Genomic DNA, 24417 nt, shown 5'->3' with positions numbered 1-24417 from the left:
ATTCCCACCAACAGTGTAAGAGGGTTCCCTTTTCTCCACACCCTCTCCAGCATTTATTGCTTGTAGACTTTTGGATAGCAGCCATCCTGGCTGGTGTGTAATGGTACCTCATTGTGGTTTTGATTTGCATTTCTCTGATAATGAGTGATGTTGAGCATCTTTTCATGTGTCTGTTAGCCATCTGTATATCTTCCTTGGAGAAATGTCTGTTTAGTTCTTTGGGCTTGGAGCTGACTTTAAAACTGTAAACAACTTGAAATATTTGAGAAGTAGAATAAAAAATAAACTTAGTCAAAAGCAACCTATTAAAATAAGTGACATGATGGCCTGGGCCAAATTACTGTGTATTCATTACTAAAATTTTATGTTTATTGTTTCTTTCTCTCTGTCTCACCCTCTATCCTGTGTGTGTACTTATTATGTCTGAAGAATAATTTATTTTTCATTGTTTACCTATTTCTTGTATTATTATTTTCATATGCAATCAAGGAAATAAAGTATTATACATTCCTTTTCATTCAGATAAAAGTAACACATAGCAGATAAATGAGTGCCCATTGAATAGTGGCAGTCCCACACTTATCTGGGCTCTGACCCTTCTGTTCATAAGTACCTTTCCTCTTCTCCTTTGCAGAATGTTTTTCTAACCAGTGTTTTCCTCTCATCAAGTGAAACAATGCTGCAAAATAACAGTGTAACTGAGTTCATACTGTTAGGATGGACAGAGGATCCTGAGACAGAAAATGGTGTTTGCAATCTTCCTCATTTTCTATTTTGGAACCGTGGTGGGGAATTTACTTATTATCGTGACCATTACATCTAGCCGGACACTTGAGGGTCCCATGTACTTCCTATTTTATTTGTCCTTGATTGATACCTGCTTTTCAAATTGCATGGCTCCCAGATTAATTGTAGATGCTCTGTCTGCAAAGAAAATCATACCATACAATGAGTGCCTGACTCACGTCTTTGCACTGCATTTTTTTTGCTCCATGGAGATCTTTGTCCTGTCCTCACGGCCATTGATTGCTACGCAGCCATTTGCAAGCCTTTGCATTATCCAACCATCATATGCTGGAAAACCTGCATCATCTTGATTGTTCTTGCATGGATAGTATCTTTTATACATTTTATGGCTCAGATTATCCTGGCCTTGAGATTGCCCTTCTGTGGATCCAATATGATTGATCACTATTGCTGTGATATGCTGCCCTTGTTGAAACTTGCCTGCATGGATCTTCATGTGATGAACCCACTGGTGGCATTTAATAGTGGGGTCATTTGCACATGCAGTTTTATAATTCTGATAATCTCACACATTGTTATCCTGCATTCACTAGGAAACCACAGGGCAGAAGGGAGGAAAAAAGCTCTCTCCACTTGCCCTTCCCACGTCATTGTAGTTGTCTTATTTTTCGGGCCTTGTATATTTATCTATTCCCATCCCCAGACCACGTTTCCCATGGACAAGATGGTGACGGTATTTTACATGATTGGAACCGCCTTCCTCAATCCGCTCATCTCCACACTGAGGAATGCAGAAGTGAAACATGCCATGAGAAAGGAATGGCGTGTCAGAATTACCTCAGAAAGCGAAAGATGAACGGAGGGCCTTGCTTGATTACTTATTGAGTCATGATTTGACTGTACAGACATATGAGAGTATATGTTTATGTGGGAATGATATATTCTCTCATAAAGGGTTATGAACTGCTCCTTTTTCTAGTTCACAAGTAAGATGAATGCCAAAGCTTCTCATTCTTACATGGACCAAACTTACCAATGCTAACCTTGTTCTCCTGTTTATTTTGAAATAAATTCAGTAAAATAGTATGTTTTCTTTTCCACATTTTTTTTTTTTTAATTTCCGAGTCAATGCAAAGTTCCCTGACTACATGTCATGCATAAGGAGGGCCATATAGTATAAAAATATATTTAAAATATAAAAATTAAAAAATATATATATAAAACAATAATGGCTCCATCATAAAATTATCTAATTTACTTCTGTATAAAACCAGCACACACATATATACATACAGATGCTATACAGGTTTTCATGGTTATTTGTATTTTAGATGAAAGAATGATGAAGTTAAAGAGATAAAGAAGAAAATAAAATCAGTTAACATGCAGGTGAAAAATAAAGCTAAGATAATAGAATAAGAAGTTATACAAGGAAAGAACATTTAGGATTTTTTATGTGTTTCAAAAGTATTTGTAGTTAAAGTTTGGAAATAATGCAATTTTTAAACAAGTTTTAGAACATAATATGCACCCAATGCATAATTTTGAATATTCACCTGCCCTCAAAAGTGAGTCAGAGAAAAGAGGAACTATGAACTCTGAGCATCCTTTCATTTCTCTTAGGAAGAAGTAGAATACCTGATATATATCCAGTGCTTTTTTGTTTTCATGCTATGCCTCAAAAAATATTACAATGTTCCATATGTCTATTGAAAATATACAAACAGAAAATCTGAAGTTCAGAGAAGTGAACATACCCTTGAGGTTGTTCTAAGAAGTACTAGAAGCAAGGATTTAAACCAGATCCATATGTATTCTCTGTAAGAAATAAAGGCCTCTAATCCACTTTATCCCTTAATTCACACATCTTCAACATGACCTACAACACAGGACAAGTCAGGAACTGATGACGTGGTCATGAACTGCTTTTATTCTACCTTAGAGATGAGTAGTAGAACGCTATGATTAAGAACATGAGCTTTGAGCTCAGACTCTGTGAATCTAAATCCTGTCTCTACCATCTTATGGTCCTTTAATTTCAAGGAAAAGAGATGGAATGCTGGGCCTCATTTTTGTGTGTAGATTGAAAATGAAAATAATTCCTATATTATAGGCTTGCTGTGAGGATTGAACAAGGAGTATACATAAAGAACTCTGAATAAACATGACAATTTAATAAGTCTATTTTCATCATAAAGTGGACTTTTTTTAAATCTACTAAAATTTATAAATTTTAATAATAGCCATCATATATATGTACCAATAATAGTTTTATTTCACTCAGGGAGTGCACTTTATAATTATAAATGTTCACCAAATATATCAGTCCAGTATTGTTAACAGCATTAAATATAAATCTAAGAGAATGTTAAACACATTGCTATTGCTTAAGTAAGACATAAAGAAGTCTTTAGGGAAGAAGCATCAAGCTTTTTACATTTTGTGTCATCAGCTTTAAATATGAGTTAATGTGGAATCTGAATAAAAACCAAAACAATAGCAAATAATAGTCAACTCACAGATGAATGGATAAAGAAGTTCTGGTACATACACGCAGTGGAACAATACTCAGTAATGAAAAGGGACGTATCTAAGTCAGTTCTAAGGAGGTGGATGAAACTAGAGCCTAAGCAGATAGAAGTGAAAAAGAGAAAAATAAACATTGTATATGAACACGTATATACATGGAATCTGGAAAGATGGTACTGATGAACCTCTGTGCAGAGCCGCAATGGAGACAGACAGGGAGAACAGACTTATGGATGAAAGCGGGGCTGGGGAGGAGGGAGAGGGTGAGAGGGGTGGAGAGAGCAGCCTGCAAACACAGACGCCACCGCATGTAGAACAGGGTCAGTGGGGTTTGCCTTTGGCTCAGGGCACTCAGACTGGGGCTCCGTGACAACCTAAAGGGCTGGGAAAGGGTGAACGTGGGAGGGAGGAACGTATGTACACCAATGGCTGATTCATGTCTGTGTATGGCGGAAATCAAACCCATATTGTAAAGCAATTATCCTTCAATTCAAAATAAATTTTAAAATAGAAATAGTCACCGCATACAAACAGAAAATAGAAAAATGTGTGCTAGGGGCTGAGGGCTTGAGGAAATAGAAATAGGCTGATGAAGCTCTGCAAACTTTCAGGAACAAGATGAAAAGTCTTGAAGATACAACACAGCTGAGGATGACTGCAGTTGCAAGCACGGTGACTGTACTGCATCACTGGAATGTAGGAGAAGAGAACTTGAACACTCTCAGCAAGAGAGAGAAGAGGAAGCTGAGGGTACGGATGCGTTACTGAACCAGACGGGAGAAGTCCTTTCACAATTTATTGCCGTTGTTGCCCTTGTTGCTAAGGGCTGAACTCTTGCTCGCCATGGACTGTCCGCCAGGCTGCTCTCTCCATGAGCTTTCCCAAGCAAGAACGCTGGAGTAGTCGCCCTTTTCTCCTCCGGGAGATCTTCCCTACCCGCCAGGGGTTGAACCTTCATCTCCTGCACTGGCAGGTGAATTCTGTGCCCCGACTCACCTGGGACGCCCAGGTTCCTCTGTCCATGGAACTCTCCAGGACAGAACACTGCAGTGGGAAGCCATTCCCTTCTCCCCGGGATCTTCCCAACCCAGGAACTGAACCTGGGTCCCCCGCATGGCAGGAAGGCTCTTTACCGTCTGAGTCACTTCCACGGTCCTCTGTGTGTGTGCTCAGTAGCTCAGTCCTGTCTGCCTCTTTGCAACTCCATGTACAAAGACCACCAGCCTCCTCCGTCCATGAATTTTTCAGGAATTCTGGAGTGGGTTGCCATTTCCTCTTCCATGGGATCTTCCAACTCAAGAATCAAACCCGTGTCTCCTATGTCTCCTACACTGACAGGTGGATTCTTTACCTCTGTGCCCCCATGGGAAGCCCATGGAACCCTCTAATGTATGAAACAGATTTTGAATTCAAGTACTTTGATGTGGCTTCCTTCAATTTTATGCTTGCACTGCAGTCTGTGACTCATTTCTCATGCATTGGCAGCCAGATTTTTTAACACTAGCTCTACCTGGGAAGCCCAATCAATACTAGGTTTCCAGAAAAGGTTTAATGTTGGAAAGAAGAGAGAAGTTCTCTCTCTGACATGAGTGTAGAAATTAACTTCATTGCAGATCCCACACCAGAATTATGCCATTGCTGCTATTCACACAGAGACTCGGTTCCGATAGAGGAAGGGAATTCACAAGCTTAGGTTGCATGTCCAGGGATGCAAGTCCCTACTCAAGAATGGGTGTTTTTCAAATATGTCTCTTCAGACCAGCCTTTCCATCAAGGAAGATAATTAACTCCTTGGAGAGAAAAGGAATCTATAAGACACAGTACTTGAATCTTAGTGGAAAACTCTTTAAATATCCATGCATTGCAGGCAACAATGTTTCCTTAGCTTGCTCACACCTACAGAGCAAGATTCACCAAGGGTGAAATGAATCCTTTGGTGTGTTTCCACCACACATTTTGCCTCCTGTCCATGAGATGAGAGCCATCTATGGAAGAACATCTCTCCATAGGGTTCCAGCTGAATCCATTACGAAGTGAAGTTCCAGGTTTTCTGTGAAAGCTTTTTGATGCTTTAGGCTAGAAGTGAAGATTTAAGCCTTATAAAATGACCTACTTATCCACTGTTGATGTGGTACTGAATTGTATGAATACTGTCTTTCTGAGTGTGTCATAGTTTTTGTACTGAAAGCTAGTTATCCCAAGAGGAGGTCTGTTTGCAAATGGGATTAGTTCTGAATACCCCCAAATATCACTAAGATCATAGAAAATCTGAAGGTAAGTTCTTCAAAAGTGCTGATTCTTATTAAAGATTGTTAGTTTCCATATATAGTAATGACTATGTTTCATCGCTTTTCAAATAGGGTAATAGAGCATTTAATCTTCACCCCATTCCTCTAAAGAGAGTTAATGAATATAATTAACCTAAATTAGGAGATGAAGAAATAATTGAGACTCATAGAGATTAAGAAATTTGTAGGACTCAATTCTCTAACACCAGATGCTCTTCTTTTGCCAAGAGACATATCTTTTAATAATTAAGACTAATCATGAGAATGAAAACAAATTTGAAACACACTTCACACTCAAGACTTTTACATTTAACAATGTAAATACTAAAGAATATAAATCATCATTTGTTTAATCCAGACATGAATAGGAAGAACTCTTCCTGTAATCAATCATTATGGATAATGTGAGTCTCTCTGGTTTTTTTAAAAATAAAATTCCAAATGATTATTCCTCAGTTTATTTCATGGTTAAATATCTATTTGTATTATTGATCAAAATACCAAATCTGTCTCTCTCCTAGGTGCATAGACAGTCATAAAAATAAGTGAAGGTCCTCTGTGTGCCCTCTGCTGTGTGGTGGAGATATTCATATATGTTTGCTCAATCAATTCTCATAACAGCCTGTGAGGTGGACATTATCGTCCTCATTTGATACTAGAGGAAACTAGGATGTAAGTTGCCAAGAAATATACCCCAGAATCAAGTAGGTGCAAGTGGAGAAACACAAGATCCTTATCTGTTTGTTTGTTTGTTTGTTTTTCTGATTCTCAAATCAGTGTTTAACTGCTGGAATCATCATTTCAACATTTTGCAGAAGAGTTTGTGGGTTAGTGCTTTGTAGGGAAATTATAGAGAAAGGAAATAGGGGTGAGGAAGAGACAAAACTAAAATGGGCCTTCAGTGAAAGTAGTACCACACGGTTATTCACAATGAAGAATTTCAGTAAGTCTTACTGCGTGTATGTGTCTGAGGCTGTGTATGTATATGCATATTTGTATTTCTTCAATGACATTGCCGCATAGACACTTGCCTCTGGAGTAGCATTAATAATAATCATTGTGATAATATATAAAAGTCTTTATTACATCAACATGGTTTATTTTAACCTAACAAGATAGAACAGTATTTAAGAATTTGGAGGAACCATAAAGAAGTAGAATCTGAAATAGTCTTAGATCTGCTCTCTATTAGTTGCTTGATTTTTGTCAAGATGCTTACTTTCTCTAAGCTTCTCCTCACTAGTGTGAAAAATAAGTATAAAAATGATAGTAGTAATCATTTCAGAGGTCTGCAGTGATAATTAAATAATCAAATGTCTGAAAAAACATTTAGAGAGCAGTAAGTGTTCATCATGATTTTAAAACTAGTTTTATTGTTGCTAGTGATTAGATTTTGCTGTAATTAGATTTTGTTGTTATCATTATTAGTCTTACTATTAACATTAGTCTCCGATATCCTTTACCTTATGAAAATGGATGAAATAATACAATGTACAGGTTACTACCATGTCATACACAAAGCAATCAATCACCATTAGCTACGGTTAAGTTATTGGATTTAGGCAACAGGGCTTTTCATTTCTATCACAGTATCCAGAGTCCCCTGTATTCATTCCTTTCCTATTATGGATGCCCCATAACACTTAATGGGAATGCTTAATTACTCTGTTGTGCATAACACTTTGATCTCCATCTCCTTACTGAACCTCATCCAAGTCCACTTGGTCCCAGTCAGAAAAAAACATCTTTACGAGAGTAATATGCAAAATTCACTCTTTCTCAAATTCGCCTTCATGCCTACACTCATGTGCTCATATTCTTACACTTATATTCTAATATTTACACTCAAATCCTCATGCACTCATAGTTGAAAATTTTTTAAGATATCAGAATATCTTCCACCTTTAAAAATCTTATTAGAATTTAGATATCTATAGAATCTAGGCAATTGCTATTTACTAGATGGAAAACAATAAATTTAAGACTCTTTAAAAAAATGTGACTTTTTAAGGTACTGTGACCAACAAGAGCACGAAAAACATGGAAAACAGGAACAATGTGACAGAGTTTATTCTACTGGGACTCACACAGAATCCAAAGATGCAGAAAATCATATTTGTTGTGTTTTTGGTTGTCTACATCATCTCTATGGCAGGAAATGTATTCACCATGGTCGCCATCACTACCAGCTCATTACTGGGGTCCCCAATGTACTTCTTTCTGGCTCATCTCTCTTTTATTGATGCCTGCTATTCCTGTGCTGATACCCCTAAACTGGTCATAGATTCACTCTATGAAAAGAAAACCAGTACTTTCAAAGGATGCACAAATCAAATCTTTTGGGAACATTTCCTCGCAGGTATTGATATTATCCTGCTCACTGTGATGGCCTATGACCGCTATGTGGCCATCTGCAAGCCCCTGCACTATTCAACCATCATGAATCGAAGGTTATGCTGGTTGCTAGTGGGAGTGGCATGGATGGGAGGCTTTCTTCACGGACTCATCCAGATCCTCTTCATCTTCAGGTTGCCCTTCTGCGGCCCTAATGTCATAGATCACTTCATGTGTGACCTGACCCCTTTGCTCAAACTTGCCTGCACTGACACCCACACTCTAGGGCTCTTTGTCGCTGCCAACAGCGGTGTTCTCTGTCTGCTGAACTTCCTTCTCTTGGCTGGCTCCTATGTGGTCATTCTGCGCTCCCTGAGGACCAAAAGCTCGGAGGCCAGACGCAGAGCCCTCTCCACTTGTGTCTCCCACATGACAGCCGTTGCCATATTCTTTGTGCCCTGCATATTTGTATACATGAGACCTGCAGTTATGTTGCCTGTCGATAAATCAGTTGCTGTATTCTACACGATGATAACCCCCATGTTAAACCCTTTAATCTATACCTTGAGGAATGCCCAGTTGAAAACTGCCGTTAGGAAATGGTTTAGTAGGAAAGTTATTTCAGGTGAAAAATAAATGTGGCCAGAACTCAAAATTGATTGAACATAGGTAACTGTCAAAAGGACATTGCTGACAATCTCTGCAAAGAATACCTAGTGAAATAAAGAACAACAACAACAAAATGACCAAACTTAGATTCTGTAAGAGGGGAGTAGAAATTGGTGCAAGAAAATGGGAAAAGCCAAACCCAGGACCATTCTTTGAATATGTGAAAATTTTACCAAATTGGGACTTGATATCACTGAATTCATCACTTTATATGGATTCAAAATGTTTATTCTAGTAAAAATAAATGCCATAAAGTATATTCTTTCTTATTAATAATCTCAGTAACAATCCATAGAGATAGGCACTGCTATTTTTCCAATTAAAAAGTGAGAGACTATATAGAAAGAAGTAAATTCCAAAAAGAAAATATCAAAAAACTAATAAACAGAATCTAGCTGATCTCTCAAATCATGCTGTTAGCTGTCAGAAAACAATGACAGAAGGGTAACCTAGTTACCATTCAAAGGGACTGGGACTGTTTCAGACTATATATATACAAATACACACACACATACACACATATATATCTATGTGTGTTATATTACATGTCATATATTATTACATAAAAATATTACATATTATTAATATAGTATATGCTATTATTATATATAACTACTATATATATATACAGTTATATAGTTATATATATATATATACAGTTATATATAGTTATATATAAAACTATATATATATACAGTTATACTACATGTATAGTAATATTTTATAATTACGTATACAATTAGTTATATAACATATTATCATGTTGGTATGTATGTGTGTTTGTTCCCAGTCATGTACAATCCCGTGATTCCACGGACTGCAACCCACTAGGCTCCCCTACCCACGGAATTTTTCCAGGCAAGAATTCTGGAGTGGGTTGCCATTCCCTCCTCAAGGGATCTTCCTGACCCAGGTACCGAAACTGCATTTTTGTGCCTTCTGTATTTGCAGGCAGATTCTTCATCACTAGCACCACCTGAGAAGCCCTAGTATGTATACTATTATATAAAAGGTAATTACATATAACTAAGTACTAATAATTTTATTAATAATTATGCCTATTTATATACATCATAGTAGATTATTAGACATTGACTTATCACTGTGATATGTAATTGCAGTAGCTAGTCCCTTCCCCAGGGTATCCTCGAAACCCAGGGATCACACCCAGGTCTCCCACATTGCAGCGGATTCTTTATCAGATGAGCCACCAGCAAAGTCCTAGAATACTGGACTGGATAGACTATTCCTTCTCCAGTGGATCTTCCCAACCCAGGAATTGAACTGGGGTCTCCTGCATTGCTGGCAAATTCTTTACCAGCTGAGCTACCAGGGAAGCCCTCATAAAAGCAACAGGGCAATCAATCTCTAAAGGGCAAGTAATGAATATCACATGATGTGTCCAAATTTCCCTTTAGCATTCAGAATCCTTTTGCATAGTCCATGTGACCTTCTTATGTTTATGATCCATCACAAAGAGCAATGATTCAAATCAAAGAATATTAGAATATTTTGAAGTCAAACAAATTTCAATTTATTAAATAGTCATACCCTTCATTTACTTACTTGATATAAATTGTTTCTACAAGTAGCATGATGTATGGTTTATAATAAATATCAAATGAATAAATATAAGTATTTACAGCAAGCAGAATAACAAACACCTAGAATGTTGTCTTCCCTGGTTAGGGAAGATCCCCTGGAGAAGGGCATGGCAACTCACTCCAGTATTCGTGCCTGGAGAATCCCCTGGAAACGGAAGCCTGGGAGGCTACAGTCCATGGGGTTGCAAAGAGTCAGACACGACTGAGCAATTTAGCATGTGTATGGCACCGTCTAGTTGATTATGGAATTTCAGCTCAGGTCCCAGGTACTGAACCCATGTGGTTATTTTCTCAGATCTATAGTTGAAGTAGACAAAGAGCAACCAACAGATTCTTACTGTTGTTCACTGTACCATAATTCACTATGTTGATCCATTACATTCATTGGTATTATGCTGACTGCATCTTCTGATCAAGAAGCAACAATTGCTTTAGATTTTTTGTAAGACATTTCTCTGTCAGATGTTAGAATAAATCCAAATAAAATTCAGAGTACCAGACTCAGTGATCATTTATAGGCACAGTGGTATGGGGCATATCAAGGTATTCCTTTTAATGTGAAAGTTAACTTGTTCCCTCTGTCCTCTCCCATAAACAAAGAAAATGCACCATGCTCAGTGGACCTCAACGATCTTTGGAGAAAGCACATTTTTTGTGTGGGTGTATTTCAGTGACCCATTTATAAAGGAACTCAAAGAGCTGCTGGTCCTGAGTGAGGCCCAGAAAAGAAACAGCTCTCCACAGGTTAGATTGTCATTCAAGCTTCTCAGCCAGTAGGGACAAACGATCCAGTAGATCCACGGTCCTTGATGTGTCAGTGGAGATAGGGCTGTGGGAGCCTTTGGCAGGCCTCCACATGTGAGCTGCCGTGCAGGCACTTAGGATCATGGAGCAAAATCTTGTGATCCTTTTCAGAGAACTACTCTCATTTTGAGAAATAGCTCTTGGCTGCTTAACAGAGACTGAATACTAAACCATGGACCACCAAGTTACTAGGCAACCTGGGCTGCTCATCATGAACTTGGTGCTTGACCCATCAAGGACATATTGCTTGGGTATACTCAGTAATAGTTCATTAGTCATTAATTTCATCAAATGGAAGCACAGTATATGTCATCGGGCTAAGCTGGTATGTGTGTGTGTTTAGTCGGTCAGTCATGTCTGACTTTGGCCCCGAGGACTGCAGCACACCAGGTTCCTCTGTCCATGGAATTTTCAAGAAAACTGGAATGGGTTGCCATTTCCTACTCCAGGAGATCTTCCTAAGCCAGGGATCAAACCATTGTCTTTTGCATCTCCTACATTAGCAGGTAGATTCTTTATTTTTTTTTTTTTTTTGTTAATCATATTTTAAGTGATTTATTTGTTAACTAACGGAAAATTGCTTTACAGAATTTTGTTGTTTCCTGTCAAACATCAACAAGAACCAGCCATAGGCAGATATATGTCTCCCCACTTCCAGAACCTCCCTCCTATCTCCCTCCCAACCCCACCCTTCTAGATGGACACAGAGCCCCTGCTTGAGTTCCATGAGTCATAGCAAATTCCCATTCTTTACCACGGCACCATAAACTCAACAGTGGAAAGTTGCAGTGCTACAGCCCCATTCTGGGAAATCCCTAAAGGTCAGAAGGAAGGTAACTCCTCTCAATCGATAAAACTTCAAGCAGTGTACATGGTATTTTACTTTGCTTGGAAGGAAAAATATCCACATGTGTACTGTATACTGATTCATGATTTTAATCAATGGTTGGGCCAGATGGTCAAGAGACTTGGAAGGAACATGGTTGGAAGATAAGCAACAAGAAAATGAAAGGAATATGTATCTTTACATACTTTTTTAGATATATTAAAAAAAATATATGTGTGCCACATGCCACAATGTAAAAATTGGAGTGACACCACTCGCTACTACCTTTAGAAAACTATTAGCAAAATCTGTGCTTTCTATTGCCATTAAGTTAGGTTTCGCCTGCTTAAAGGTCTTATTTCCAAAGGCAGAAATGAGTCACCAGGAGACATAGCAATGCTATATTGATCTGAGAGTTAAGACTCTGCCTGATCACTTTGGGCTCCTCATGCTTCTGAACCAACAAGCAAAAATGTAAGGTAGTGTGATCCTGACTGCTAAGGAGAATTGGACTTCTCCTTAAAGGAGAGAAGAAAAGTCTGTCTGGAATAGAGTAGCTCCCAAAGAGCCCCTCCTGAGTTACCATATCTGATGATTAAGATCAATAAAAAACTGCAACTACCCAATCCATTTACAATTACTAATGACCAAGAATTTTCAGCAATGAAGATCCATGCCATCCCATCAGGCAAAGATAATGAATAAATTATGTGATTATTGAAGGCACAATCATTCCTCTTTGCTAAAACAGCTCCACTTAATTTTATCTCCCTTTTTAATGTTTTCTGCTCTTTAATCTTCTTTGTACAGTGCCTCCTAATGAAAATAACTCTTGCATTTATATATTCTAAAATTCTTCTATTATTTTAACTGCATTTCTTTTCATAAAATCCCATTATCTAGTTCCTTCTCTATTATGATACTTTCAGTGATATTTCAGATCATCTTAAATGATCTTATTTTTAAAAACTAGTAAACTTGCACAAAAGATCTTTTCATAAAAGTGAAAACTGTGGGGTTTTTTCACCTTAATTTACTAGAAAATCTTTCTGAGAGTCTCTTCTTCACTTAGTTATAAGATTTCCTTTAAGTATTGTACCACAATGTATTTGCTAATCAGTAAAACTTTATTTTAGAGAGGTTTTAGGTTCATGGCTAAACTGAGATTAAAGTACAAAGATCCCATATACCTCCTGTCCCCACAATGGGACACTCTCCCCCTCAGAGGGATACACTTATTAAAATCAAAGGAACCTACAATGATGCATTGTTATCACCCCAAATTTATAGTTTACATTAGGGTTCACTCTAAGTACTGCATATTTTGAGGGTTTTGACTTATACATTGATAAGATTCAAAATTATAGAAACAAGCAGAAGAATCTCACTCCCTTAAATATCCTTGGTGCTCCACCTATACATCCTTCTTCCTTCCCTAATCCTATACATTCATTTATACTTTTTCTCTCTCCATAGTTTTGCCTTTTTCAGAATGTCATATACGTGAAATTATATAGCAGGTAGTCCTTTCAGCCTGGTTTCTTTCATTTGGTAATATGTATTCAAGTTTCCTGAATGAATTTTCACAGTTTAATAGCTCATTTACTTTTAACTCTGAATAGTATTCCATTGTTTGAATGCACTACAACGTATTTATCTATTTATGTCCTATTGAGGGACATCTTGGTTGCTTCCAAGATTTGGTAATCACGAGTAAAGCTGCTATAAACATCCATGTGCAGCAAAACTGCTTTCTGTATGTGTGTGTGTGTGTGTGTGTGTGTGTATATGAATCTGTTTATAGGCCACATTTTGTCTTTTTACTAGTTTTTGTTTTGTTTTCTCTTGGTAATTTTTCCCGTTCATTTTAATAGCTCAGTTGGTAAAGGATCTGCCTGTAATGCAGGAGACCCCGGTTTGATTCCTCAGTTGGGAAGATCCCCTGGAGGAGGGATAGGCTATGCACTCCAGTATCCTTGGGCTTCCCTTGTGGCTCAGCTGGTAAAGAATCCCACTTGCAGTGCAGGAGACCTGGGTTCGATCCCTGGGTTGGGAAGATCCCCTGGAGAAGGGAAAGGCTACCCACTCCAGTATTCTGGCCTGGAGAATTCTATGGACTGTATAGTCCATGGGGTCGCAAAGAGTCAGACACAACTGAGCGACTTGAACTTTTCATTTTTACAGGACTGGGCTTTGATTCTGGATACAATGACTAGCCACTTACTTATCAATTTAGGAAAGTAACTTTATTATACAAAAACTCCTTAATTAATATTGGAAATGGTGTTAAAATTATGTTATTAGGTGAAAAGCAAGTAACCTTGTTTACAGTGATCTGAATTATTGATTCTATCTTTGTATTATTATTATTATTTTCTGTAGGGCACCAAGAGAGTTGACTCACAGGAACCACATTAAAATAGATGCTACTCTAAATATCTCTTTGCTGCACAAATTGTTCCTTAAAGGTGTGCTTCCTTTGAAAACAAAGTTTGATACTAAATTTTTTCAAAGTATTTTTCATCTCTTCATTTCTTAGAGTATAGATTAAGGGATTGAACATGGGGGCAATGACGGTGTAAAATAGTGCAAATACCTTATCCTCAGGGAAAGTAGTGGGAGGTCTAAGATAGATGAAGATAACAGGTACAAAAAATAAGATGACCACAGTGATATGAGACCCACAGGTAGAGAGAGCTTTGTGTCTTCCTTCAGCTGAATGATTTTTTAAAGTGAATAATATAACGCCATAAGAAACAAACAAGACAGCAAATGTAACTAAGGCAACCATTCCTGAAAAGGCAATCACAAGCACACCAGTGATGTAGGTGTCAGTACATGCAATTTTTAGCAATGGAAAAATATCACAGAAATAGTGATCAATTTCATTAGGACCACAGAAAGGCAAACCGATTGCCATAAAAAATTGAGGAAAGGAATGGATGGCTCCACCAGCCCAGGCAGCTAAGAGGAGAAGATTGCATCTTGTTCTGTTCATGATAATCACATAGTGGAGAGGCTTGCAGATGGCAACATAGCGGTCAAAAGCCATGGCAGTAAGAATAAAGATCTCAGTACCTCCAAAGAAGTGCATGATAAGAACCTGTAGCATGCAGTCACCATAGGAAATAGTCTTTCTCTCTACTAGCAGATCTCCAATTAATTTGGGTGTCACGCTGGAGGTATAGCAGATGTCTATGAGGGATAAGTGGCTGAGGAAATAGTACATTGGTTGGTTCAAAAGAGGACTGCATTGAATGGAGAAGAGGATCAGAAGGTTTCCTACCAACAAGACAAGATAACAGAATAAGAAAAACACAAAGCAAAATATTTGTATGTTCTGGTCATATGAAAGTCCTAGAAGAATGAATTCTGATATGTTTCTCTGGTTTTCCATTTGAGTTTAGTGTAGGTTATACACAAATGACTTATGTTTCTGAAAAAAAGAAAACATATGCTTGGGTGAATATGAGCACAATAATATAAACTTTACCAATAATACATTTACATGAATAAAACCTTAATATTAATTATTGATTTAGTAAATGTTTTTAATCTAACTTACTTTATACATCTATTGCAAAACAATTTATAATGAAAATGATTATATGATTTACCCAATTACTTGTAAAGATTTTAAATATTTAAACATTATTTTGAAAATAAAAAAGTTAATTGTTGCTAATAAAATATTTTACAAAACAAAGAAGGCTAATTGTCCCAAGGCAAGAAAATATTCTTTTGTATATTTTTCAATTCTTGTGGCCATATACATGAAGGCAACTTTCCTTCTTTTAAAATTATCTAACTAAATTCCCTGAATTATCTGGGATGAATCCAAAAGAAACACAAATTTATTTAAAATCCCAACTTGAACTGCTGAACATTAACTTAAATAGAGCATCCTAAGGTTTCTGTGATGGCTCGAGTGGTAAAAAATCTGCCTCAAAGCAGGAGACACTGGTTTGATCACTGGGTCCGGAAGAGCCCCTGGAAGAGGGAATGGCAGCCACTCCAGTATTCTTGCCTGGAAAATCCCATGGACAGAGGAGCCTGGAAGGCAACAGCCCATAGCTTCTTGAAGAGTTGGACACAAGTCAGCGTGTACACATAGTCTGTGATCAAACATAGTTAATAGGTCATGGTAAATCAATGTGATTATTGTTACAACAAAAGGCAAAGAACTTTTGAGAAAGATACAATAAGATTTACATTATAATTTATATTTTATTTATACACTATGATTTAAATTGCAAAAATCTACAAATTAATTTATTTCTCATATTTATATTTCATGTGTTAAGAAAATTAAAAAATATATAGATATTGAAGTTTGTTTTGGATATTGGTTAAGAACAATAAATGTTGTAAAGTTGCTCAAGGGTTTCTTCCTGGAAACTTCATGCAAAAAAAAGCTACTGTTAAATAAAGATGATATAACAACTTTTGGTCTAGTTATCCCTCGGTGGCATGTGTTGCAGTAAAGAATTAATGAAATGTTTATAGATTTTCATCTTTTGTAACTGAGGGATAATCTTTAGACACTATTTAATCAGTGTAAAATAAGTGCAAGATAGAACAAGTTCACTTCTAGATGTTATTTTAACCACTGATGAGGAATTATTTGTCCACAGTGGGTTTGCAAAGTTTAGCACACTTTTAGTGCTTGACAGTCATATCCAGACCCCCAAATGTCTATTTAAAAGAAAAAAAAAAAAAAGCAAACAGAGAATGAACGCTTTTATAGCAAGTGCATGATTTTCATATTTAATAACTGTTGAGTCTAGGTCTTCACAAAATTATTATTAATGTTATTTATAGTCTCGACGATGATTTTAGATGGCAAATAGTTAACGGATAGCATTTTAAATGGCCTGTATGACACCATTTCTATTTGAAACTATTATTCAAAACTGCAATATCACAGAGGTTAAATTTTCTCATTATCCTACTTTGTTTTCACTCTCACTATAAAGCTTCCAACCTGTTTTACCAGAACAAAGTATCAGTCACACATTGTTCATCAATTAGCATTAACTCAAAAGAATTTAAAAGGTTTTTTTTGCAGGGGTTGCAGTACATTTAAAAGACTTTTGGGTGGGGGATTTCAGATATTGTAGAATAATGTCTTCTACATAATTGCAATTGATATGTAGATTTTTTTGTTTGTGAGGTGAAATAATATTGATATGTCAAAGAAAAGCATTTATATAAAATTGATTTAAATAAATGTATTATAGAAGTAGACAAAAATAAATAAATAAATTAGAGAGAAATAGCTTCATTAATCTGAATCTCTGACTTTAGAAGAGACCTAGATAGAGAGTTAAAATAATTCCTCAGAATTGGAAAGTAATTCACTAAAATGAGAACAGACAAAGCACTGATTCTTTTTTAATCTGAGGTTAAACAGGAGAGTTGAGATGAATGGGGAAGAAGATATCACAAAGAGCAGCAATGAAAATAATGAAATCTCAATTAGGAATCCTCATCTGAGCAGAAAGCAACATGCAAATATCGGGTTAATGAACGTCCAGTGTGTCTTTCTGAGTATTTGAGCTTGTAAAAAATATGATGTATTTAAAAGAAACACATTTAATCAATAATAGATTAAAACAACATCCTACATTCTGAGCTGTTATAATGTAATGAATGCTGTTAACAGAGGTAAAAGGAAATGTGAAAAGTCAGGTGAGGAGAAAACATTGTCATAAAACAACATTTTGAACATGAGATAGTAAGGAAATCTATACAAAATCTGAAGACACAATGGATGAAATAAAGAATACCAGGCTCCCAGTAAACAGATGGTTCAAGTAACGACAGCAAGTTCTGGGAAAGTTGAGGAGTGCTAAATTAACTAACCAGTGTGATTCTCAAGTTAATGGTTTAACATGTTTGAAAGTCTCATCGCATTTATCTTAGAATTAAGAAATTATTACCTAATTCAGAAATTTGATGAAGAATATAAAATACCCAGTGATATATATGGTTCATAACACACTTCTTTTTAACACTCATGTTTGTTTGAATAAGTCATTTAGCTGTCAAAGAAACTGTCACGCCTACATAAAAGTTTAACAAAAAGAAAAAAATCCCACATAATTTTAACAAGTACAATCACATAAGCATCAATTTCAACAATATGGTGATGAAAAACTTTCAATGATTTTTGAAACTTTGGTTGGTTACTTTAAGGCAGTTTTTAACACCTATCAATCGTCTGACTTTCCTTGTATCATGAAAAAATTTCTCCAAAATTACCTTGTTTCTTCATTTTGAAAACATCTTTGCTGTTCATTATGCTGTCAGCATAAGAACAGGCCCTCTCATATTTAACTTACATTCCCCAGAATATACTTAAATTTTCTCTTGTTTTATTAAAACATTGCATGCTACAAACTTTTTATTGATCTAGATGAAACTAGCCTATGTTAAAATGGCAGTTGTTTTAAATGGAGAATTACTCATATTTATGGATATTCAAGTTGAAATTTGGTCTTATCTTAAAAGTAACAAGGGAAAATGCACACAAGTAGGTGATGAGGCGCAATGAAATGCATTGCCAACTCGAGAATGTGTTAATTCCGTTATTAAAGAGAACTTTCCTTTTAAATGACACATGATTAAAATTAAACATGCTGTGACGCTAGTATAGTAATTAAATTATCACATTACAAGAGAAGTAATAGCTTTTAGAAAGAAACTATATCAAACAAACATACAGCATTGAATCAAGCTAGCACATGGTTGTGGGACAGTACCCAAACCAGAGCCACAGACATCAGACCTGAGTGGCTGTCAGGTTAGTTCTAGGATGCAACTAGAAAATTCCTCCCCCAGATACTTACTGTGTCAATTTGTTCCTTGTATAAAAAATCTGAAGTTAATACAGAGAATAAAACCAGTAATTCAAACATATCTGTAAAATATTTTGGAAAATCAATGCATCTTAAATTTTCCACAGGTTTACAAGGGAAGCAGGATTAAAATATTCACTAAAATTATCAGTAATGAAAGAAGTGTGTCTTTATCCCTCAGGAAATCACAGTTAGGTCCTGGGTATCATCTCTTTTATACCTATGCCTGAAGAAAATTTGGTTGGGAAGGACAGAATATAAACTAAGCAACTAAGCAAAAATGAATGTCTTTGAAAGCTCTAAGCAATTATATTCCCAAAGGTGTTTGTAAACATATCCAAAGCAAAGACTGTCAAGCCACTGTCCAGGGTAATGTCCCTGTTCCTCTGGTTGTTTACTTTCCAAATTTATCTTATCTTGCCTCAGAGAGTATTCACTTGGGGGCTCACATGCTGTAGACAAGGCATTTCAGAAAACTCTGCTCTGTCTTCATCCAGTTTTCTGAAGGCTGGGAGGGAAACTAAAGTAGCTTTCAGGAAAGCCTGAGATGACATAAGACAAAGAGAACCACTCATGTGCATTCCAAGAATCAAACGCATGGACAATCAAGGTCCTACTGTGTAGCTGGTGGCTCAAACGGTTAAGAATCCACCTGCAATGCGGGAGATCTGACTTCAGTCCCTGAGCTGGGAAGATCCTCTGGAGGATCACAAAGAGTCGGACAGGACCAAGCGACTTCACTAAGTCACTTAGACATTTAAGAGATGTTTGAGATCAGAATCCTGACCTCAGAATTCTCTTCAAACTTCATGAAGATTGAAGATTCTTGTCTAAATTAAGGAAACACCTGAATGTGCCAAAAACGATTTTAGTTTAAGCCCTAGTTGTCAGCTGGCTATACCTGTTTCTTAGTCTAATCACCTCTTTTCTCCGTAGAATGAAAACCTGTCTGAGGGAAAATAAGACAGATTTACCTAGTTTGACTAATGGAAGACAACATCAAAATACATTATTAGCATGATGAGGTTGAGGACTAACAAAATGCATCCCAGGAGCATCCATTTCTTTAGCTCTATGCCTTCTTAAGCTCATGACATTTCACAGAATGGGACATATTCCATGTTGCACATTGATGAAAAACATCAGTTTTATATACTCATGAAGGTTGTTTAAATACAGTGATAAATAAAGTCATAGAAAAGCATTTATAAAAATGAAAAGAATTGCTCATTTTTCAAGACTTTTAATTACCTGTAATAAGGTACTAAGTTTTACTTACAATTTCTGTAACTGTAGTGTAAGTAGGATAATTATATCAAATACATTGTTTTAGATGCAGGATTTGTATGTAAAAAAATTATACAACACTTGTAAAACCTTTGGCATTGCTTTTTGGAAATTATTGCAGTGGAAACCTCAAAATAAAATGGAAGTGTTTTAAGAAAGCTCTATGAGAGCTGTCTCACTCAAGATTATCTGTTTCCTGAAAGAGGTCAGAAAAGCCAATCATGCAGTCTTCACAACTTTCCCTGAAAAAAAAAGTGCTTAAATGCATTCGTCATGTCAGGGAATACAAAGAACAGAATGCTCCCGAATGTCAGAGCTGGAAAAGACCCGAAGCGCATCTGATCCACTCCCCTTGTGGGCAGTCTCAGTCAAGTGACAGAGGGAGGGTGGCTGAGGGGGCTTCACTCTTCAGGGTTGCAGCTCTGAATGACAGCACACGCTCCTTCCGTATCTTTGCACTTGTCAACATTAACGATTGTGTGGATAAAATAGATCCTGCAAAGGGAAGGACAGCCAGATGTTCATTTTCCCGCAGAGTGTTTATCTCGGCCCCACACTTTCCTCATGGCATTCTTCATGTCTGCGTTTCTCAGGGTGGAGATGAGAGGGTTGAACATGGGGGCAATCATGGTGTAAAACAGGGCAAAGGCCTTGGCGTTCCTGACAGAATCAGCCGTGGGGACATAGGTGAAGATGAGGGGCAAGAAGAACTTGAAGACCACAGTGATGTGTGAACCACAGGTGGGGAGGGTTTTGCGGGGGCTCGGATGAGCCAGTCCTCAGGGAGGCCAGGATGATGATGTAAGAAATCACCAAGGCAACAAAGGTCAAAATGGACAACCCCCTGTGGTGGTAATGATTGCAGTCACCCGCAGTCTAGTGTCCGTGCAGGCCAGCTTCAGCAAAGGGAACGCATCTCAGAAATAGTGGTCTATTTGATTGGGGCCACAGGAAGGAAGTCCAGTGATAACACTTGCATGAGAATGGCTAAAGGCTCCCACAGCAGAAGCCATCACAAGGACAGAGCACACCTGTCTGTTCATGATGACCATGCAGTGAAGAGGTCTGCAGATGGCGGCATAGCGGTCATAGGCCATGGCCACCAAGATGAAGAGCTCAGTGGCTCCAAAGAAGTGGGCACAGAACATCTGGCTCATGCAGCTGGTGCAGGGGATGGCCTTCTGCTGGGCCAGCAAGTCAGTGATCGATTTGGGTGCCACCGTGGAGGTGGAGCAGACCCCCATCAAGGACAAATAGCTGAGAAAAAGTACGTGGGCTGTTCACCGAGGCGCCTGCCCCTGATGGTGAGAAGAAGGAGCAGATTCCCTGAGAGGATCGCAATACAGCAAAGTAAAAACAGCACGAAGCCGGCAACTTCCGCATTCTCATCAGTAAAGAGCCCCAGGAGGGTAAATTCTGTGACATCTTCATGTCCTGTTGCTTCTGTGGGTTTGATCGTTTAGAAGGGCAACTTAGTATACCTGAAAACACGCAACTTTTTCAACTTATTTATGTATTTCTAAAGTCATTCATCTAGTCAATAAATATAATTGATGTTTCCAAATGATACAAACACTATAACTGCTGCTGAGGGTACCGCAGTATACAGAATACACACATCTCACCCGCACATAAAGTTTATTAGAGAAGACATACAGTGAGAACAATAGCAAAAGGTAATCGACTTATTGAGGTGGAGTCAAGGAGAATGCAGAGTCTGCATCTCCCCACAGTAGGGAACCTAGATGACAGTGGTGGGGATATCGACACCCAAGCAGATGGGAGGAACCTCTGAGTGACTGGAGAATATTAACTCGAGTGAGGTCTCCCGGAGGTCCACATTTCAACACCAAGACCTGGCTCTACCCAACTCTCTGCAAACCCCAGTGCTGGAAACCTTGGGCCAAATAATCAGTAAGACAGGAACACAGTCCCAATCAAAAAAAGGCGGGAAAAAAAAAGAGGCAAGGAAAAATATATATATTACAGACAAAGAAGCAAGGTAAAAACCTACAAAACCAAATATATGAAGAGAAAATATATTCTTATATTTTTTAAACTACATGAGAAAAAAAATTAATGACAGTAAAGATGGTCCAATATTATAAAAAAAAAAAAAAAACAGATTGCAAACAAAGATTGAGAAAATACAAGAAATGTTCAATAAAAACATAGAAGGACTAAGGAAAACATGTGGAGAAGAATGGCACAATAACTGAGATGAAAAGTACAATAGCAGAGTAACTGAGGCTTAAAAAAGGAATAATTGAGCTGGAAGATAGAATGGTGGAAATGACTACTGAGGAGCAGAATAAACACAAAATGAAAAAAAAAGATTGAAGACAATCTCAGAGAACTCTGGACAAGAGTAAACACACTAACATTAAAATTTTAGGGGTCTCAGGAAGAAGAAGGAAAAAAGAAAGAGCCTGAGAAGATATTTGAAAAGATGATACTTGAAAACTTCTTTAATGTGGGAAAGGAAATGGCCACTCAAGTCTAGGAAGCTCTGACAGTTCCTCCCAGACAGGATAAACTGTAGGAGAAACACACCAAAACAATATTAGCCAAAGTAATAAAAAGCAAATGCAAAGAAAAAAATATTAAAACTGAAAGAGAAAAGCAAAAAAAAAAAAAACAGTGTACAAAAACCCCCCATAAGGCTATCTATCAGCTGTTTTTTCAGCAGAAACTCTGCAGGCCAGAAGGGAGTGATAGGATCTATTTAAAGTGATGAAAGAGAAAATTCTACAAACAACATTACTTTGCCCAGCAAGGATCTTAGATTTGACAGAGAAATCAAAAACTTTACTGACAAGCAAAAGCTAAGAGAATTCTGCAACACCAAACTAGCTAACATCTGTATCATAGCACAGATGACTTATTTACTGTAGCAGCTGTGATTAATAAAAACTGAAGGATTAGCCTTGAAATTCTCAGAATCTAAAAAAAAAAAAAAAAAAAAAAAAAAGATATGTATAGAAAGGGTCTAGAGTTCATTGCAGAATTCACAAGTTTCCATTTCCACACTGATATTTTTCTCAAGATAGAGAATATAAACTTCTGGGTACAATGAAAGTAAAACAAATTTTGTGCTCATAATAAAATTATTAACATGTAAATAGAAATAGAAGCTCCAAATAAGCAAAAATACTCGTACTGAATTTTCCGTATGGATGAAAATGCAAATAAGAAATCAGACAAATTATAAAATTTCTTAATGACCATGTAATTAGAGACTTCAGTGATAATGAATGATGAAAGATGATATCCATCTCCACTGGATACATTTAATTTTCATCCAAATAGCTTAGGCTTTCTTAAGATACTCTACTTCCTATATTGTTAAAAACTCACTTAAACCATTCATATATGTGGTATCGCTATGTTTCAAAGCCTAAATACCCTCCCCTGGGTTAGAATGCTCTTTATTCAATTAACTCTTATTTATAAATTCCCTACCATTGACTACATGTACACATTTCTTTTTTTTTTTTCCATTTATTTTTATTAGTTGGGGGCTAATTACTTTACAATATTGTAGTGGTTTTTGCCATACATTGACATGAATCAGCCATGGATTTACATGTGTTCCCCGTCGTGAACCCCCTCCCACCTCCCTCCCCATCCCATCCCTCTGGGTCTTCCCAGTGCACCAGATTTCTTTAAAGCTCACATAAATATATCTTTCTTAATTTGCAACTTCTATGCTATAATCATAATAAACTAATATTTAAACATACTGTTATAATTGGTATGATTCAAGAGAAAACTTAATAGATCCCTCAAAATAGAAGGAATCATTTTAATAGCAAAAAGGTTTTATTGTTGTTGTTGTTGTTTTTACAGAAAGAATGTTAATATGAGGAACCCCAACAGTCAGAACCTCCCTTAGTAAAATATACTACAAAAGGGTGAATTTTCTCATAATGTTCTGTCACTTTTCTAGAACAATTAGGCAAATATACAAAAAAATTTTTTAACTGTAACCCAAGGAAAAGAAGAGAGGTTTCCTAGTGTAAATATTTTTCTTTAAAAAAAAATATTTTCTCTTTATAATATGTATGTACTATTATTATTTGAACCTGGTGATTTCTGCTGAGCTAGTAAGAACAACCAAGTTTGAAAGTCCATGATCAGACATTTGATCACAGTATCTAAGAAATAAACTCTTTGAGACAAAAATATGTCAGGCTGTAGATAAAAGCATAGAGTGTAATGTTAAACAGAAAAATCCGGAAGTCAATACAAGGGAGGAAAAGAGTAGATCAAAACCACAGTGATATTAGACAGACAAGAGAGGCAGAGACAGCAGTGAATAGCTAAGACCATGATCTTACATGACTGTGTGTACCTGATGCTGTGCTTCTACAAATATTTGACTCAATGCTAACTAGCATGTGTGGTCAAATTGCCTATTTTACTAAAGGAAGCAATCTTCACGCTCTGAGTTAGTGTTATATTAACTT

The 24417-nt window shown here is 36.9% G+C and overlaps 2 protein-coding genes and 1 pseudogene across 2 annotated transcripts; 1 reads left to right on the top strand and 2 right to left on the bottom strand.

Moving 5' to 3' along the window:
• The first annotated feature begins 7604 nt into the window (after window positions 1-7604).
• LOC136174469 (olfactory receptor 4C46-like) lies at window positions 7605-8534 on the top strand. Its single transcript, XM_065944659.1, has one exon. It carries the CDS (start codon window positions 7605-7607, stop codon window positions 8532-8534), a length of 930 nt encoding a protein of 309 aa, XP_065800731.1.
• Window positions 8535-14232: 5698 nt separating this feature from the next.
• On the bottom strand, window positions 14233-15198 carry LOC136174468 (olfactory receptor 4P4-like). The gene has a single exon (XM_065944658.1). It carries the CDS (start codon window positions 15196-15198, stop codon window positions 14233-14235), a length of 966 nt encoding a protein of 321 aa, XP_065800730.1.
• A 5271-nt stretch (window positions 15199-20469) lies between these two features.
• On the bottom strand, window positions 20470-24348 carry LOC136174467 (olfactory receptor 4P4-like; annotated as a pseudogene).
• Window positions 24349-24417: the final 69 nt, after the last annotated feature.

Source organism: Muntiacus reevesi, chromosome 9 (assembly GCF_963930625.1).
Source record: "Muntiacus reevesi chromosome 9, mMunRee1.1, whole genome shotgun sequence".
NCBI classification, from domain to species: Eukaryota; Metazoa; Chordata; class Mammalia; order Artiodactyla; family Cervidae; genus Muntiacus; species Muntiacus reevesi.
This window is presented reverse-complemented; position numbering and strand designations above follow the sequence as displayed.

Excerpts from the sequence above, each read along its gene's own strand:
- LOC136174468 (XM_065944658.1), bottom strand. The coding sequence starts at position 15,198 with ATGGAAAACCAGAGAAACATATCAGAATTCATTCTTCTAGGACTTTCA.
- LOC136174469 (XM_065944659.1), top strand. The coding sequence starts at position 7,605 with ATGGAAAACAGGAACAATGTGACAGAGTTTATTCTACTGGGACTCACA.